Raw genomic sequence first — 18,749 nt, 5'->3', positions numbered from 1 at the left:
ATGTACATTGGTATCCTGTTATGCTGACGACGGCCTAGATTTATCTGTCTAGAATCAGGAACAATTATTGGACCAATAAATGGTGGCCATTCAATTTAATTTCCATAAGGAAGAAATTGTCCAGCCCAGGTACTAGCAAGTGCTTGAGAAGATTAGAATGGATTGATCAACTGATTTTCATTAAGATTTCTATGTTTGCAAACTGCCAAGACATGAGCACATGGAACACCTGTCAAATTTGGCTTTTGACAGTCACAAGATGGTGTGTTGTTGGGTTGCAAAACTACCTTATACTTGAAGTCCCTCCGTGTGTAAACCTCATGGTTTCCTTGTTGCATTGGGACTAACTCATTGTCGACCTTTATCTCATATATTCCGACTTCATCTCCATACGAGATTACATTCATATGTCCAGCCTTATTTCCTCGCTTCACTAATAGCTTATCAACCCTTTGAGACCATTGCTTGCCATTATTAAGTAAATTAACAGCATTTCGCCTTCTCTCAACAAACCATTCTAAGCACTTTGAAAATGTTTCCTCCACAATGGCTGCCACCGGTAACCTCCGAGAAAACTTAAACACATTGTTCAATGACTCAGATCCATTGCTTGTCATGATTCCCCAACGATATCCTCCATCCTTGCATTGAAATACCTTCTCGGGCTTTTCTTGCTCATTTTATCTTCCTGCAAGTACTTTCCAACCATTTTAATATATGTTATTACCTCAGGACAAATATTTGCAATTGATGACATTTCTTCATCAAATTTTCTAGGTTTCTTTTTCTTCACTGTCCACTTAAATGTCTTGAGCACTATTTCATTGCGACAAAATTTCTATAGATTCTCAGCTACATGCTGTGAGAAAAGGCGGTGCGCACATTCACCGGCGCTCTCATTCCATCCAATGTGGGGCTGCTTAAACAACCATTTTATGGCTTTATGTCGATCAGATATAACACACACATAAACTTTCCATAGCCTATTACCTCACTTCGTAGCCATCTCATAAACCACCCCCAGTTTGCACTTTCCTTCTCCACAATAGCAAATGCAAGAGGTAGTAGTTGATTGTTAGCATCATATCCACAAGCATTCAACAATCTACCCTTGTACCTCCCTGACAAAAAGCATGCATCAACACTTATAACTGGCCGTAGGTAGGGAATGGCATTGATACAAGGTCCAAATGCCCAAGCAACACTTTTAAATGCTCACCGTCCTTCCTAAGTCGTTGGCTTTGACAAAAGGACATACTTTGTACCTGAGTTTTTAGCTTTTATAGCCTGTAAGAAAGGGATGAGGAGGCCATATGAACCTTCCCAACTACCAAAAAGTTGTGCTATTGCCTTCTCTCTGCCTCGCCATAATTTACAATAAGATGGCTTCACATTTCTATATCTCTGTTGGACTAGTGACCTCACATTTTTTATATTCAATTCCAGATCATCCCTTAATGCATCACGTATCACATTAGCAATCATAGAAGATGATAACTGAGCATGATCAAATCTATCAGCTGGTGCTCGACAGGTGTGAGCATAGGGACATTTCCTTATCATCCAACCTGAACCTATCTTTGTGGGAGTTGCATAGAGCCTCCACATGCAGCTATTATCCGTGCATTCAGCTACAAGTTTAGACTGACTACTTGTGCTGTACTTGATTTTTGAATTTTTACATATATGAAACTCACCTATAGCAATTTGTAGGTGCACTTTTGAATCAAAAGACTTTCCTTCTGCTAGTGGGTTAGAAAATTGATTCTTACGTACAAAGAAACTCTCGTCTGCTGTTGTCTCCCTCAACACAGATATATCACTAAATGCTTTTATAGGATTTTATCCATATGCACACATAAAAGGAAATGCATTGACAGAATGAACAACTCGTGGTTCTGGGGGCTCATCATCTGAACTATTATCAAGGGCACCATCACAATCCTGCTTGTTGTCATCGTCCAGTCCAAATCTATCCTCACCAACATATGTGTCTTCTGTAGTATTATCATCATCTATAGTTGGTTGTGTTTCGGAAACCACATTATCCTGGTTGATAGGTGAAGACAACTAAATTGTTGTTGAATGCAGACCATCTGCTAAAGTGGGTACAACCTTTGCTTGTGAATGAACTGTACCTGGCTCCAAAGAAACACCTGAGCCATCCCTTTCCGAATGCCTAGTTGATGCAACCAAGGTTGTACTATTAACCTGACTTAATCTTGCTTCCGTATAGGCGCATTCAACATAAAGCTCAACAACCTGCCCACATGTCTTCTCAAATATCATCCTCCATCCCCTGTCTTCATAAATAGGAATCAATTGAAAATATTGTGGTCCAGGATTTCTGATATCAAACCGAGCTTGGATATTCATTGCACAATGATCCTCAGTGTATCCAAGGGCCTGAAAAATTTCTTTTTTGACTTCCTCAAAGGTTGTAGCCTCCACTGCCGGAAAAGTTATTTTTGGAGGAATATTATATTCTGCACCCTTAGCTCCATATTGTATTCTCCCATCAACATACACTAGAACAATAATCATTTTTTCTCAGTCAACTCTGCAAAACAAACTAAACAAGTTAGCAAAACAAGTTATATAATTAACTTTAAGTTAGATAATAATCTGCTGATATATCCTTTCAAGTTTTAAAAAATGTTGTTTAGCTTATTAAAAATGTCAATGAACAATAGTCATTTTATTTCCTGGCTGTGTCTTCCAAACGAACTCAACAATTAACAAAGGCATGGTATATGTCTACTAGTTGGATAATAATCTATACATATATTCAATAAAACACTCATGTCATATATCAAGTATAGGTATGAACAATGTAGTACATATCAATTAATGCTAATTAGATGAGGGTGAGCAGAGACATGCTATAAGTGAAAAGACATGTATGCGTGATATAAATTGCAGGGCAAACCTGTTGCCTCACGACGAGAGAGCTGCCAATACACACGGCGCCGTGGCTGGATTGCAGGATTGGTGGCGCCGTAAAACATGGACAAATCGAAGGCCCCGGCGTCGACGACGAGAGTGACTTGGACGACGAAGCGGATGGATCAAAGTCGTAGAGAGGGTGAACTCGTATATGAGTTACGACGATGCATGGCCGGCTGCCAGCATGTGCGATCGAGCGCTCATCGCTAGAGTTAGGGTTTTCTTTTGATTGTCAGGGTTTTCTCACTCTATTCGTGGCTTGGCTGCACTAGGGAGGTGGACGCTGGTTCCAACAGCGTCCAAGTATGGCCGTTGTTTACAACGGCGTACAATTCTGAACGCTTTCTGTATTAGCGTCCATCCTACTCCTATAAATCCCCCCAACGATTTACTAATTGTTTAATTTAAGGGTAATTGTTTATTATAAATAAAAAATTCGGGCAGAAAAAAGAAAAAGAAAAGTGGCGGAAAAACAAAAAAATTCCGAAAAAAAGTGGCGGAACAAAATTCAAAAAAAATAATAAAAAAAGCCAAAAAAACATCTAAAAATGGTCCGTTCGATTCCCTCAGAAAGTGGAAAAAAACTGTTTGTAAAAAATAAAAAATAAACAAGCGAGAAAAGAAAAGTAAAAAGGCGGAAAAAAGCACGGCAAAAAAAAGTCCAATTTTTCTATCCGTTTTAGTAGTCCGTATATATCTCTTCTCTATCTCTAATCTAATCTAATCAAACTATTTAAAAAGAAAAGTTTTCATCGTACAACTAAAAAGAAAAAATGCATGTGAGAAAAAAAGGGTGTTTAAAAAACAAGGGACGAAAAAGCAAAAAAAACGCGTGAGAAAATATGCCAGAAAAAGCGCAAAAAAGAGCTTGAAAAAGGTTTCTGTCGTCAGTAAAAAACTGAAAAAACGCGCGAGAAAAAAATTCCATCGTCCGTAAAAAATAAAAAAACATGCAAGTAAAAAACTGTTAGAAAAAACGCGTCATTTCTAAAAAAAATGGTTTGAAAAAACCGCGTATGGAAAAAAAAAGGTAAAACACCATTTTTAAAAAAAGGTTGCTTTGAGAAAACTCTGAGAAAAAAAAAGGCTAAATTGATGGATACTTGGGTCGGATAGGATGAGTCGATTTTTTATCCATCTCCTACACTGCTTTCGTTTCATCATCTATTCTCTCCAGTATTGGAAAAAAAAGAAAAAAAACACTTGAGAAAAAACAAGAAAAAAATGTCAGAAAAAATAAGCAAAAAAACACGCGAGAAAAATGTTAGAAAAAACAAGCAAAAGAACGCGTGAAAAAAAAAGCAAAAAGAAAACATGCTAGGAAAAAAATGTCAGAAAGAAATGTGCCATTTTTGAAAAATGTTTTGAGAAAACTGGGCATGAAAAATACACTGTTTATAAAAAAAAGCCGCTCTGAAAAAGCTAAAAAAAACACTGTTTATAAAAAAACGAATCAAAAAACAATCGGATTTAACACGAGAAAAAATAATTATTTCTAAAAACGGTTCGAGAAAACCGTCTGACTCAACGCGAGAAAAAAATCATCATTTAGAAAAAGGTTAGAGAAAACCGTCCGACTCAACACAAGAAAAAAAGATGTCGTTTATAATAAGAACCGCTCCTAAAAACCTTCCGACTCAATGCGAGATAAAATTTATGAATGCTTGGGTTGGATAGGATCTATCGATTTTTTTTCTATCTCCTGCACGGCTTTTGTTTCCTCATCTATTGTCCTGTGTTAGAAACTCTGCACGCCTCTATATGCAATTATCAGAATATTTTTGTTAAGTATAGCTATTATTCTTGATAACATAGATATGAAAATAATATTAAAAAATAAACATCTTTTTAGTTGTTATTTATAGAAGAGTGCACAATGACTCTATTTTATGTAGACTTGACCATGCGAGACAGTGTAGGATTTGATTGATCCTGTTACTGGTTGCACGAATGAGATTGAAAGAGTATTTTAGATTATATGCATGTTGTCACATGAATAATCCAATTATTTTAGGTAAAGCAAACATCGGTAAGATTGTTATCGTCGAGGTTGGGCCATTATATCGAAGATGTTCAGATTTTCTGATTGTCCTAACTACAAATGATCCATACAAAAATTGTCATGTCACATGATTATGATTATGTATAAAAAACGTATATTATCATTAGAATTTTTTCACCCGTTGTAACGTACGGGTATTTTTGCTAGTATAATTAAAGTGTAATTACATTATAAACTATAGTTACAATGTACCTGATAAACGAGTATGTAACTTGACAAGAAAAAACATATGAGGTGTGTTGGCTAGTTCAGCAAGCACCCTGTTTAACAGGTCGTAGGTTTGACTCCACCTTTGTACCCATGGCTGTGAATTTTTTTTACTAACTTTGCACGAATCTTAGGGCGCTTTATGTAGCAATTCCATTCGAGTAAAGGATGCGCTTGCACATCTCTACGCGCAAATTAAATGCCGTTCCAGTCTTCCAGCCTTACCATATCTGCTCCTTTTTGTTACCATTGAGTTCTGCAAACTATATATGTGGACTTTGTATAGTCATGAGACATTAGGGCATCTACGATGTGAGCCACTCCTACACTCGTAGGGGAACTCAGCTCGCAATGGAGGCCACAGCTAAGTGGGTTCTTTAAAACCCAAAGCAACGTACTGAATAAAGGTATTCTATCCCACAATGGGTATCCCAATCAAAAAGTCAAAGATATTAATTTCCTCTCCTACCCCTACCGGCAACGTGTCTCTCTCTCCTCCCTCTTTCTTGTTGCCCGTCTCTCCGCTCTCTCCCTCCCTCAACTTGCTCTCTGCTCTCTCCCTCTCTCTCTCTATCTCTCAGCAAAGCGGACGGCGAGCGCGCGCGGCTCGGCGGCGGTCGGCGAGCGCCGCGCGGGTCGCGGGGGTTGCGCCGGCGGACGGTGAGCGTCGCGCAGGTCGCGGCGGTCGAGGCGGCGGACAGCGAGTGCCGCACGGGTCGCAGCGGTCGAGGTGGCAAACGGCGAGCGCCGCGCGGGTCGCGAGGGCGACGAAGAGGACCGCCGCCACCGCCAGAGCTTCATCGGCGAGGTTGACGAGGAGAGCCACCTACTCCCCCGCGAATCCATCACCGCCGCTGCTCGCCGCTCTCTCTCTCTCTCTCTCTTTCTCTCTCATGGGTCTGTCTCGGCGCCGTCTTGGCCATGTCGTGCTCTGGGAGGACGCGAAGGAAGCCATCCCGGTCCCGGTGGTCGCGACGAAGCTCCTCTCTCCCTCTTCGTCATCGTCGGCCAGCGGAGACTTCATCTCTGCCAAGGGGGGGAATAGGAATACGAGCTAGGGAACCGACATCCACAAGAGCCCGTCGCCCCCCCAATGCATCTCTTGGCTGCGTTGCTTGGCTAAAAAGCGGTGAGAGAGGTGTCCCTCAGCCGGGGGACGCGCTTCATCATGGGGAGCCGGCATGGACGGAAAAGCGAATACCCATCGGTGAGGGAACGACCCAGGGGTATCCATTGTAGATGGCCTTATATAACTTTTACAATTAGCTTATACCCACGTGATGGTGAGATATTGGAGTAACCCAGATGAATAGATGAACATTCTATTGTCAGTATCTACTCGGCACATCAGCAACAATAGATGAGGTGAGTGGCTTGATTATCGTCATAGTAAGTTGATTGTATTACCAAATTGATGAGCAAGGATATAGAATTTATAATGGAGCATCACGGAAAACGTTGCTGGTTCATGTCCAGTTATGTTGCGGAACCATGCATGTGGATCTATTTTTTTTTTTTTGAAAAGAAATGTAGATCTATTATGTGATAATAGCTACTTATAGTCAGAGGCGGATCTAGAAAATTAATTTGTTGGTATCATAACGTATCTATCAGTGTCATAATATGCTAATTATGCTTAAATCAAGGTATTATAATATATGGATAAGCAGTTTCGCTATAGGTTTTGCTGAAAGTCGTCGGTGTCGCCCGACACCTGTCATTGTACTGTAGATCCGCCCCTGCTTATAGTATCTACAGGAGGAATAACCATGATCATAGTTGTTGGTTGAGGTATTCAGCTTACAAAAATGTAATGCATGACTAGCATCAAAATAAGATGCACTTGATAGTGTAGTATTACGGGGTTTGTGGTTTCAACTCTGAGGTTCAATGTTCAATCCCAACACACTCATAATTTTTTAAGTTTCGTCACTCCCTCCAGATCTAGTTTATTTACTAGAATCAAAATAATTTACATTTTTATTATACTCCCTCCATTTTTTAATATATGGTGCCGTTAACTACTAACATGATATTTGTTTGTTCGTCTTATAAATATTGTTTATTTTATTATGACTTTGTTTTATTATTAAGGGAACTTTATCCATTACTTATATTTGTCATATTTACATTTTTCTTAATAAAACTAATCATCTAAAGAGTTGTCTATTAAAAAAAACAACGAAGGTAGTTTTTTGTTTCTTACCAGTGACATTATCATACAGCTTTTCTGTGATGCTGATGCTACATACTATTCCCTCCATTTCAAATTATAAAGCATAACCACCCTTAACCCAAAGATTAAGAAACAATTATTATCACCTTATTGTTTGAATCACACCAACTAATACAATACATGCAACCAATTAATTAGAGATCTTAAGAGTGTTAGATTTAAAAAATAATAATTTAGGGAAGAGGAGATGCTAATTAATTGCAAACATGTATACACGACTTGTATTATGAAACATTTTTTAAAAAATAGTTGTACCCTATATTTTATATTTTGGAGGAGTAGTAACTAGTGTCAATCTAGTATCCCTTAATGTTTTTTCATTAGTGAAAAATCAACTTCTGTGAGATGTAGAGTGCGATGGATATACTCCCTTCATCTAAAAATATATAACACCGTTGACTTTTCACATAATATTTGATCATTTATTTTATACTTAAAAATATATAAAATATAATTTATTTTATTGTGACTTATTTTATCATTAAATAAACTATAATCTTAATTTATATTATTATATATTTATACTAATTTTGTGAGTAAGATGAACAAAAGTTAACGAATTTTGATATGAACTCGTCCCGTCGAAAAAACCAACCTCATACGAAGTTTTTTGGACGGAGGGAGCATGTGGTAGTACAAAAATACCTTCTGAGTATGAGGTGGTTATCTCCAACGGCGCGTACGATCGGCTTGTCACGGTTTTGGTCTACGGCATACTCTGTTCCTCTGCTCTCACGATCGGCTGCATGTAACGTAATGCATGCTCTCTCTTGGAATCCTGACCAATTCGACACCGACACACGCATTCGATAGAGAGAGAAAACCAGAGAGATTCTCTCGATTCCGCGCGCGCCGCCTGCAGGAAATCAGCACAAGCAAATCGCCGCTAGCTATACGTACGCTCTGTGCCCATCCCTGAAACTTTTTCAGTTGATGAGTTTACGGGTAGGATCCAGTATTTATCCGCCATATCTCTAGCTTGAGATCGACGATACGGTAGCAGCTACGTATACTCGCTACTCCTAGTAGGCTAGAACTACAACTACTAGCCCATAGCCGGGGCGGGCTGTCGGCTTGTCGGCGACGCCTGCCAAAGCTCTGAAATTTTTCACTTCTTTTCTCTGTACTCCAGCATGCTAGCCAGTTTGGTCTTGTTTAGCCCGTGTTTAGTTCACTCTAAACTACTCTAAACTTTTAACTTTTCATTGCATCACATTACATCTAAAATTTTTCTACACACATAAGGCCCTGTTTAGTTCCAAACTTTTTCTTCAAACTTTCAACTTTTTCATCACATCAAAACTTTTCTACACACATAAACTTCCAACTTTCCCATCACATCGTTTTAATTTCGACCAAACTTTCAGTTTTTGTGTGAACTAAGCACACCCTTTGTATACTCCATTTTACACATGACTTGTGTCCAGCATGTGATATTATATTGTGGGCAGCGTCAGTAGTGTGATTTAATAAACTAGATAAAACTTAAACTTTTTTCCTATAGATATATGGCAAATAATTTTAGAGGAGACTCCGTGGGGCACCCATTATCCTAACGTTGGTAGTGGGGCTCAAGCCCCGTTAGTCCCCATGGTAGATTCAGCATGGGCAGCGTACAGGATGGGTGGATGAGTCCGACGCCACTAGTGCTAATTGCCAGCATATAGTTAGCAAAATGGGTCGTGTTGTCCCGGCATGGCACGGACACGTGATTTTATTGGTCATGTCAGCACAGCCCGTCCAGCGTTCGTGGGCCGACGCTGAAGCATGTGGGCTGGCATGGCACAACTCCTGTAGCGGTTTTTCTATATTTAAATTTTTCCATAACATTTTTTAGTTTTTCCGACGTATCTTTCCCTTTCTTTTATTTTTCTCTTTATTTCCATCCGATTTTTCTTTGCTCGGTCGCTTGGCCTGTTGCGCGCCCTTCAAATTTCCGCCGTCTCGCCCGTTCACCACGCTGGTTTTGAGTTGGTCACGACCAATCCCTTATATATGCTTTTAGGTGGTTCTGACCAATCCCTTAAGTACTTCGACATATTTTGTCTATTTAATACAACATGTATATATGCAACTAAAATGAAAATAAAACCCTAGCTAATTTTTGCCCTCAATTGTTTCCTCCTCACTTCTCTCTTCTCGAGCTCGGAGGAGAAGGAGAAGGAGGGTGGTGGTGTATAAAGGGTGTGCTTTAATTAGTATCTATGAAGATATTACTCATGTTATGAAAACATGATGCGTATCCACCGGATTATTTGTGTGCGTGGGGCATGGGCATGGCATGTGTATAGGCATTGATTCCTGCCTTGCAACTCGCAAGGCTATCAGCATGAGTCAAGTGTAGAGATGGCAACAAGTGTACACCCATCAAGTTTTCTTGCTCCATATCCACACATGTGATAATTAAGTTTCCATTCCAACACCCACATCTGCTCTCGGTTGCAAGATTTTCCTTATATTCACACCCGTGTGGGTTTGTACGCATACTCACTGCACTAACATAGAGCACTTGTAATTCTACACAATAATCAAACGATCACGACGATGTTAGGTAACCTTAGTTTTAACAGTAACATTCAAAAGCAAGTAAACAAATTATACAAGTATATGACAGGTAAAAAAACCATACTAGAATTAAACCATATATTAACGTTCAAAAATAGGTAAACATGCGAAGTACATGGATATTCTATTTTTACCCATGGGTAAGTGGGTATGGGTGCCTTTTTTTTCCCCTAATAAACCCATTGGTATAAGAAGATGTCGGGTCTTGGATCGCTCTTGCTCTGCCGGTTTGCCCGTGCCCGAACCATTGCCAACAGTACGTTACACTGGTACTATACTAGAAATCAATACTCCTCGTTCCGAGAATAGAGATCAGATCGGAGTAACAAGGTACTGTGCCCTGTGGTACAAGAATATGAGCATGGTGGTCCAGGTCCACACACTCCAGAGGTGAAGAGGATCTGCGGTCCCCAGAGATGAAACAGCCAAAAAGGTCGCCGCAGCTACTACTGCAGGTCTGCAGCAGCCTGCAGGTAGTAGGTTACAGTACTTTCCTCCTCCTCGAGCAACAACTGCTGCTGTACTTTTCCTGACAATCCACCACCCCTCTCTTCGTCCTTGCAATCGCATTGCAGTCTCCCGAAATGCAGGCGGAGGAGGTTTCAACTTTCATGTGGAGAGAAGGGAAAGAAGAGATCACAACAGACAACAACCTCCACATCCATCTCCTCCCAACTTTGGTCTCCTGGCCTTGCCTGCAACTCTGCACGCATAGAGTAATGGAGTACTAGAGTAGTACTCCCTCCCTCCAAAAAAAAAAGACGAACGCTGATTTCCATGTCCAACGTTTGACCGTCCGTCTTATTTAAAAAAATTATAGAAAAAAATTAAAAAGACAAGTCACGCATAAAATATTAATCATGTTTTATCATCTAACAACAATGAAAATAGGAATTATAAAAAAATTTTATATGAGACGGATAGTTAAAGTTAGACAAAAAAATCCAAGGTTTGTCTTTTTTTGGACAGATGGAGTAGAGGCTGCGGCAATCTTGCATGCCTACCACCTGCCGCTCTGCCTCCCCTCCCCTCCCCTCCCCTGCCGTGGGCACCACGCGCTGCCCGTGCCGCTGCATCCTGCAGCTACCTTCTGTGGCAGCCGCGATCAGCTACACGTAGAGTAGTCATCATGCAGTAGCTCGCCTGCAGTCGCCTCCCCCTACTCTCCTCAGCCTTTACCTTCCTTTAACTTCGCCGTCCTTGCCGACAGCTTGCCGGCGCCGGCCTGGCCTTTAAACCACCACGAGAAACAAACAAAGAACGTGTCCATTTTGCCATGAGAATGATTCTTGGTCGCCTCCTCGTTGTGGCCGTTCTCGCCGCGGCGGCGGCGGCGGCGGAGAGCGAGCCGCGTCTGCCGGCGGCGGAGCAGGAGGGCGTGTACGCGGTGCTCGAGGCAGTCAACCCGGGCTTCCCCTGGCGCGCCAGCTTCCCCGACGACCTCTGCCTCGCCGGCCCGCACGGCGTGTCGTGCGACGACGACGACGGCGGGAACGCGTCCCACGTCGTCGGCATCTCGCTCGGCTACGTCTCCGACTTCTCCGCCAATCCGAGCTGCGCGGCGCCCTCCGCCGCCACGCTCCTCACCTCCGGCCTCCTCGCCGCCTCCTTCCCGCGCCTCCGCAGCCTCTTCGTCTACGGCTGCTTCGTCGGCGACGACGACGCGCGGCCTCTCCCGCCGCTCCCGTGGCGGCTCCCTCCCACGCTCCAGGACCTCGTGCTCGTCAACAACCCCGCGCTCACCGGCCGCCTCGCCATCTCCGCCGCCAGCCTCCCGCTCCTCCGCCGCCTCGTCGTAGCCTCCTCCGGCCTGTCCGGCGACCTCCCGTCCACGCCCTTCCCGCGCCTCGAGCAGCTCGTCCTCTCCGGCAGCCGCTTCGCCGGCCGCATCCCGAGCGCGCTCGTCCAGGGACTCGCCAACGTCAAGATCCTCGACCTGAGCTCCAACCTCCTCGCCGGCGGCATCCCCCGCGCAATCGGCGGCCTCACGCAGCTCGTCAAGCTCGACCTCTCCTCCAACACGCTGGCCGGCCCGATCCCGGGAGAGCTCGGCGGGCTCGCGTCGCTCGAGCTGCTCGACCTCTCCAACAACCGGCTCACTGGCGGCGTGCCGGCCGCGCTCCGCGGCATGACGGCGATCAGGGAGATGTACCTCAGCGGCAACCGTCGCCTCGGCGGGCGCGTGCCGGCCGACATGTTCGCCGGCCTGAAGGGCATCTCCGCCGTGGGCCTCTCCGACGCCGGCCTCACGGGCACGATCCCGGCGTCGCTGGGGGAGTCGCTGCGCAACGTCACCTACCTGGGGCTGGACGGCAACCTGCTGGAGGGCGAGGTGCCGCCGGCGCTGGCGAAGATGGCGGGCAGGGTCCGGCTTCACGGCAACCGCGCCGTGTGCATCTCGCCGGAGTTCCTCGCCGGAGCGCCTCGCCCTCGCATCGCAGGTGTTCCGTCGTGCAACGCCACCCAGGCTGCTCCCGTGACGCGGCGCCCTGTGGTTATGCCGGTTCCCTTGGCATCGGCGGAGAAGCCGGCGGCGGCGCCGCCGCCGCCGCCGACGAGGATCGGTTCCTGTGTCGTAGTGGCAATGCTCTTGCTTATGCTCAGTTAGTTGCTCCTGAATGATTAGTCAGGCTGTTTAGTTTAGCATTAGCAGGTAGATTTTGTTGAGTTAAAAAAATGTAAAGTAATTATGGTATTGGTTGTGCTACTAACAAGAAACAAGTGACGAGAAAACTTATACTGTGCGTGAGACTAAATATTGGGGCGAGGGGATTAGTTATCGTTTATGTGCATATGGTTAAGATTAGATTGGCTTTATTTTAAACCATAACATTTTTAAGGTAAAACTGTTAAACATGTAGATGTATTCAGTTTATTATCAAACATTTTTAATGCCTAGAGAATTTTAACAATAACATATTTAACCTATGCTATTAAAACTTGACAATGTCACTAACATACTAAAATTTTTGCCATTGCTAAATTTAGGAAATATCATATTTATGTATGATAGTAATTTGAATAGGCCCTATAATTCCGTACAACAAACGACCCACTCGTCAACATTTTTACCGTTGCTTTTTGCTTTTTAAGTTGAGACTATTATTTTTGGGGAAAAAGTACACCGAAGGTCCCTCAACTTGTCATCGGGATAAAAAACATCCTCGAACCACAAAACCAGATATACGGGGTCCCTTAATTATACAAAACTGGTCACCGGAGCTTCTTCGGTGGTTTTGAACCCGGTTTTATCCGACGTGGCGGCTGAGTCGGCGCGGGACCCACGTGGGCCCCACATGTCAGCTGGCCACGTCATCAAACTCCTCTCTCTTTTCCCCTCTTCTCTCTCTTCCTCATCTCTCTCTCCCTTCTGGCTGTGCTGCGACGCCGCCGCAGGTCGGGGAGCACGAGCGTCCGGTGCGCCCACCCGAGATGTGCTGCGACGCCGCCGCCGCCGACAGCATGGAATGGAACGCTGTGTATGCGGTGTGCACGAAGTCGCCGTAGCGGAGGACCTCGCGGCGGAGGTTCTGGTCGAGCGGGTCGAGTAGCCCGTCCCAGCCGCCACTCGTTGGCAATGGAGCCCGAGCGTGAGGAGGCACTGCAGGTGTGCGAGGCTGCGCGGGGACATCTCGTCGACAGCCGGCTTGCGGACGAACGGTGGTGGTCGGCGGCGGTGTCCTCGCCGTCTTCTTCCCCTCCTGACAAGAAAAGGATTTGGCTCCGCGGACACCGAAAGGTTGTTTCTTGCTCCCTCTTTAATTCTTCATCTAATGTGCCACAAAAAATGATGGCAATTTGGGCGGTTTTGCTCCCAATTTAGATTTGCCTTTGCCTTTGGCTTCAGCAACTGATTTGTTGGTGCTCTGCATTGTGCAGCAGATCATCGGCGACTACCTCAGAGGCACGGGCTGCTTTCGCTGCCGCCGCGCCGCTCAATGGGGAATGTGGCGACCACTCAGCGGCCACGGCGGTGCTTGGACTAGTGGAAGCAGTGCTAGAGTTGTCGCCGCGCATGGAGGCTGCTCTCGAGCTCCGGGCGTGCTCTCTCCTCGCGTTCCGCCGCTACCACGGCGTCGCTGACATGCTCCGCGACTACATCCCTAGCTGCACCAAGCCTACATGCTTCCTCTGCTGCTTCGACATATCCAACCTCAAGCACCGCGTCCTCGCCGATGGGGAGGCGGCGGCGCACCGCAGGCGGTGGGCGCAAGCTGCGGGGGGAGGAGCTATGCGTGGACGGCGACCGCCGGGGAGCCCGTACGCCGCTCCCCCCACCGCCGCCGCCATCACCGCCGATGCCCGCCGCCGAGGCACTGACGGCGGCAGAGAAGGGAGAGAGATTAGGAAAAGAGAGAAGAGGAGAAAAGAGAGAGGAGTTTGATGGCGTGGCCAGCTGACATGTGGGGCCCACGCGGGTCCCGCATTGATTTAGCCGCGACATCGAATAAAACCGGGTACAAGACCGCCGAAGGACCTCCGGTGACCGGTTTTATATAATTAAGGGACCCCGTATATCTGGTTTTGTGGTTTGAGGACGTTTTTTATCCCGATGACAAGTTGAGGGACCTTGGGTGTACTTTTTCCTATTTTTGGCAGAGTGACCACGTCTCTTCTAAAACGGAAGAGCGTTTGGCCCAATAACAACTCGAGCGTTTGGCCCAACAACCTAAATGGGCTAAATCGTACTTTGAAAGCTACAGTCCTGACTACCTCAACTATGGGTCAGATTTACTTCATATCCCTCAGCAATAAAATAGGGTATATCCACTTCAAAAGCAATCATTGAGATGGTATCGGAGACGTGACATGTGACTACGGTAAGAAAATATCGAGTCAGCAAGAAAGCTAGGCTGTGTTTAGATCAAGAGGTGTAAAAGTTTTGGCATGTCACATCGGATATACAGACACACATTTGAAGTATTAAACGTAGTCTAATAATAAAATAAATTACAGAATCTGTCTGTAAACCGCGAGACGAATTTATTAAGCCTAATTAATCCGTCATTAGTAAATGTTTACTGTCACCACATTGTCAAATCATGGCGCAATTAGACTTAAAAGATTCATCTCCCAATTTACACGCATTCCATGTAATTAGTTATTTTTTCGTCTATATTTAATACTCCATGCATTTGTCTAAATATTCGATGTGACAGGGTGTAAAATTTTGCCAGAGAGATCTAAACATGGCCTTAGTATTATTCCGTGGAGCTCACATGTCATCCTCACTCTCACTTCTTTATTCCTGCTCCCTCTCTCCAATCTCTTCCTCCCTTCGACAGATGCCGCTGGTGTTCGTGGATACATTGCCGCGTGAGGCCCTTAGAACATGTCCAATCAAGGGCACTGGGCACTCCTAAAGTACCCTCACTAACTGAGGGCACTTTTAGGGCACTTATCTTACATCCAAAGGCACACATAGATGGACTCTTCAAAATTTGAAGCAACTGGCTGAAAGTAGTCTAGTCCACAGTGGGTGTCCTAGCCCAAAGAAGTCCCACATGAAAAATCCCAAAATACCCCCAGATCCAGTCTGGCTTCTTCTTCTTCGCCCCTCCCGCACCTCCGTCTGGACCGCACCTTCCAAATCCACGGCTAAAATCTCCATCCCTCGATTCAGAAAGAACACACGAACACACGAGCTGCTCGAGGGAGAGAGAGAGAGGAAGGGGATGAGGGTGGCATGTTGCTTGGCGAGAGAGACGTTGGCGACGCTAAGGATGGCGAGGATGCCACACATGGTGCCCTCCCCGGCGGCGAGGTCTCGGCGGCGGCTGCGGCTACCACCTCTCCCTGTGTGGCTAGACCAAGCGGCGCAGCCTCGTGACGCCAAGAGGCCGCCTCCTACCACTGCTCCTCCACGTCGTCGTCGTCCTCCCGCCGCTGCTACTGGAGCTATGCCCGGGAGGCCTCAGTACGCCACCGCCCCCCAGCGCCACCTCTACCGCTGGCTGTAGCACCGCTGCCCTCCACGCGATGCTTCCCCTCCTTCCTTACACGCGGTGGAGCAGCCGACGACGACGCGACTCACGCCGTCCCATTTGCCCACGCCACCACCCCATCTACATGCGCCGCAGCACGCGTTGCTCTCCTTCCTCCGTGCGAGAAGGCAACGAGAGAGGGGCAAGAAGGGAAATCGCGGATAGGGGAGAGGAAAGGGAACGCGGGGACCTCTCCTGACGCAGCGAAAAGTAGCCAAGAGCGCTAGATGTTGAGTAAATTCAATAAAGTAAATTAATTTTAGATTTTATTAAATTAATTTTTAGACATATAAAAGTAAATTTAATAAAGACTAAAACTAATTTGCATATATTATAGAAGTAACTTAAAAAAATGAAAATAACTTGTCACGACATTAAAAGTAAATCCGTTGTGGGGGGTGTTAAAAACATGAGTCTATCTACAAATTGAATTTAATCAACACAAATTATGGAATTGAATAAAACCGATAATAAAATAAATAACTCATAACATTATGAATGTATAAGAAGTAATTTAATCTAATCTAGAAGTAAATTATATATATAATAAAAGTAATGTACAACATAGATATTTTTTATCGAGTATAATCATGTAAGATCTAATTGCAATGAAAACAATGGTATAATTGAATTATAGATTGGATAAGTAATTTAAGAGAAAATTCTATAAAAAGAAAAAAAGACATGCACTATTAATTGTACTAGTAGCAACAAGAGTGAGGTCGCTCGATATGACTAACCAGCGATTGTCTCGTCATTGTCACGTCCTATAATAAGATACGATGCTTCCTAATATAATAATTAATCTGAGATGTGATACTTCCGAGTAGAATAAATCTGGACAGAGGAAAGACCATGTCCAAATTTATTATACTAGGAAATTAACATCACATCCTATCATAGATTGGTTTTTATGAAACGTAGAAAGAATGGTGTGATAAACTGTGACAGCACAAAAGGCCCTTAAATACGTTGATTGCTGAAACCAAATACACTACTGCATCCTGATTGTCCATAAATCACTTTGCATAGGGGATATTGTAAACATTTGGGACCAACCATGCATTGCAATCATGTCATGCTTCTCCCGTTGGATGACAACAATATATGAATGATTTGGAGGCCAAATTATTGCATGCATTCATTTTCTAGTTAGTGGACCTAACATAAACTCGACATCACGATTGTTGAGCAATACTATCAGATCAACAACATACCCTCGACATCCCAATCGTTTAGTAATGCTATCAAATCAATTAGTAGTGGCCAACCTCCTAGCGGAAATGTTACACCTAGGGATAGATTGAGGGTGATTTGATATGACATATTGGAGCATGCCAACTGGAAATGTTACACCTAGCAATAAAATGAGGGTGATTTGATATGAGATATTGGAGAATGCCAACTGATCGTATAGTTAAAACATGGGCGGGTTCAATTTATCCACTGTTACAAGGGTTTACGATTCTGACGAAATCCGATCGGATTTCGTGAAATTTCGACGTTTCGACGAGGGTCGAAAGTAGAAACCATCTGAGATTTCGAGAAGTTTCATCCAAATTCAAATTTGAATTGATAAAAAAAGAAAAAAATCAAATAAAATCTTATAAATACTAATGATATTTATAGAACTTATTGGGATATAAATTTTCGAAAAACATTATGTATTGTGTGTATTTACTGAAACTTACATCAGGAAAGAAAAGAATAAAGAATTAAAAAAGGAAAACAAATTACTGATCAAAATTTCGATGATTTCGATTGGAATTTCGTCAAAACCGACCGGTTTTCGAGAACTTATCGACAAACTTAGGGAATTTGTATTCAAATTTTGCTTTATGAAATTTGTTCAGAGTTTACCGGTTTTCCACCGGATTTCGCGAAATTCTGAATTCCGCTAGTGCAATTCTGCTAGTGCCCGAAACGGAAGGGCCTGTCGGAATCGTAAACCCTGGAGCAAGGCCTATCCAGTAAAAACAAATTTTCTCAAACGGCTGAAATCCCTACCTGCAAACGAAAATCTTTATGAGAGGACCTATAAAACCAACAGAAATCTATTCTTTAGACGTGGTCGTGATCTAATGACGGTGAAAATTGGCAATCTTCATAAGAGAACCTATAAAGCGAACGAAAATCTATTCTTTACACATCGTCAGTTAAGCCGACCGCTTGCGAAGATAGAATTTTCACAAGTGATGAGATTAAGTCGACCACTAGTGCTATAGACTTTCAGCCAAAAAATAAAAAAAAAATCCAACCTAACCTCTTAAAAACCCTAGCTCCTTGCCCATTTTCACGTATCGTACATACCAAAATGGATCTGGAAGGGGAAAAAGAACAAAATGAAAAAAAAAAAGGTAGACGGCGGAGGAGAGCCCGGTTCAGTACACTCGCGCACCACCACCGCTGCTTGTGCCTTTCCGCAGGATCCGCCCTCTACATGAATTTTCATCTTTTGAATTATTTTTATTATTAGCCGCTTTTGAGCTACAAACTAGTATGTAATAGGTGGCTATAGTTGATTTGTGTTGAAGAAAAAGCTGAAATCTCTATCATCTAAAAACATTACTTCAATTTATTTTGATATGAACGGTGTATTGATGCGAAAAACTCCTGTGCAAGTCCAAAATCTTGCCTTTAGTTTCGTGAGCGTACCAGTTAATTTGATCCTGCAATCAACAAGAAAAAAGACAAAAAAACCTCGGTTAAATCCATAAACGATAGCCGATCGGCTAGTTGCCGATGACAT

At 43.9% G+C, this 18,749-nt stretch overlaps 1 protein-coding gene and 1 pseudogene across 1 annotated transcript; both read left to right on the top strand.

Moving 5' to 3' along the window:
• Window positions 1-11,165: 11,165 nt before the first annotated feature.
• Window positions 11,166-12,773, top strand: LOC127777621 (protein TOO MANY MOUTHS). Its single transcript, XM_052304219.1, has one exon. The coding sequence runs from the start codon at window positions 11,293-11,295 to the stop codon at window positions 12,622-12,624; it is 1,332 nt and encodes a 443-aa protein (XP_052160179.1). The 5' UTR covers window positions 11,166-11,292; the 3' UTR covers window positions 12,625-12,773.
• Window positions 12,774-13,497: 724 nt separating this feature from the next.
• On the top strand, window positions 13,498-14,400 carry LOC127775843 (uncharacterized; annotated as a pseudogene).
• The last annotated feature ends 4,349 nt before the right edge of the window (window positions 14,401-18,749 follow it).

Source organism: Oryza glaberrima, chromosome 6 (genome assembly GCF_000147395.1).
Source record: "Oryza glaberrima chromosome 6, OglaRS2, whole genome shotgun sequence".
Lineage (NCBI taxonomy): Eukaryota > Viridiplantae > Streptophyta > Magnoliopsida > Poales > Poaceae > Oryza > Oryza glaberrima.
Note: the sequence above shows the minus strand (reverse complement) of the source record. Positions and strands in the feature narration are given on the sequence as shown.

Excerpts from the sequence above, each read along its gene's own strand:
- LOC127777621 (XM_052304219.1), top strand. The coding sequence starts at position 11,293 with ATGAGAATGATTCTTGGTCGCCTCCTCGTTGTGGCCGTTCTCGCCGCG.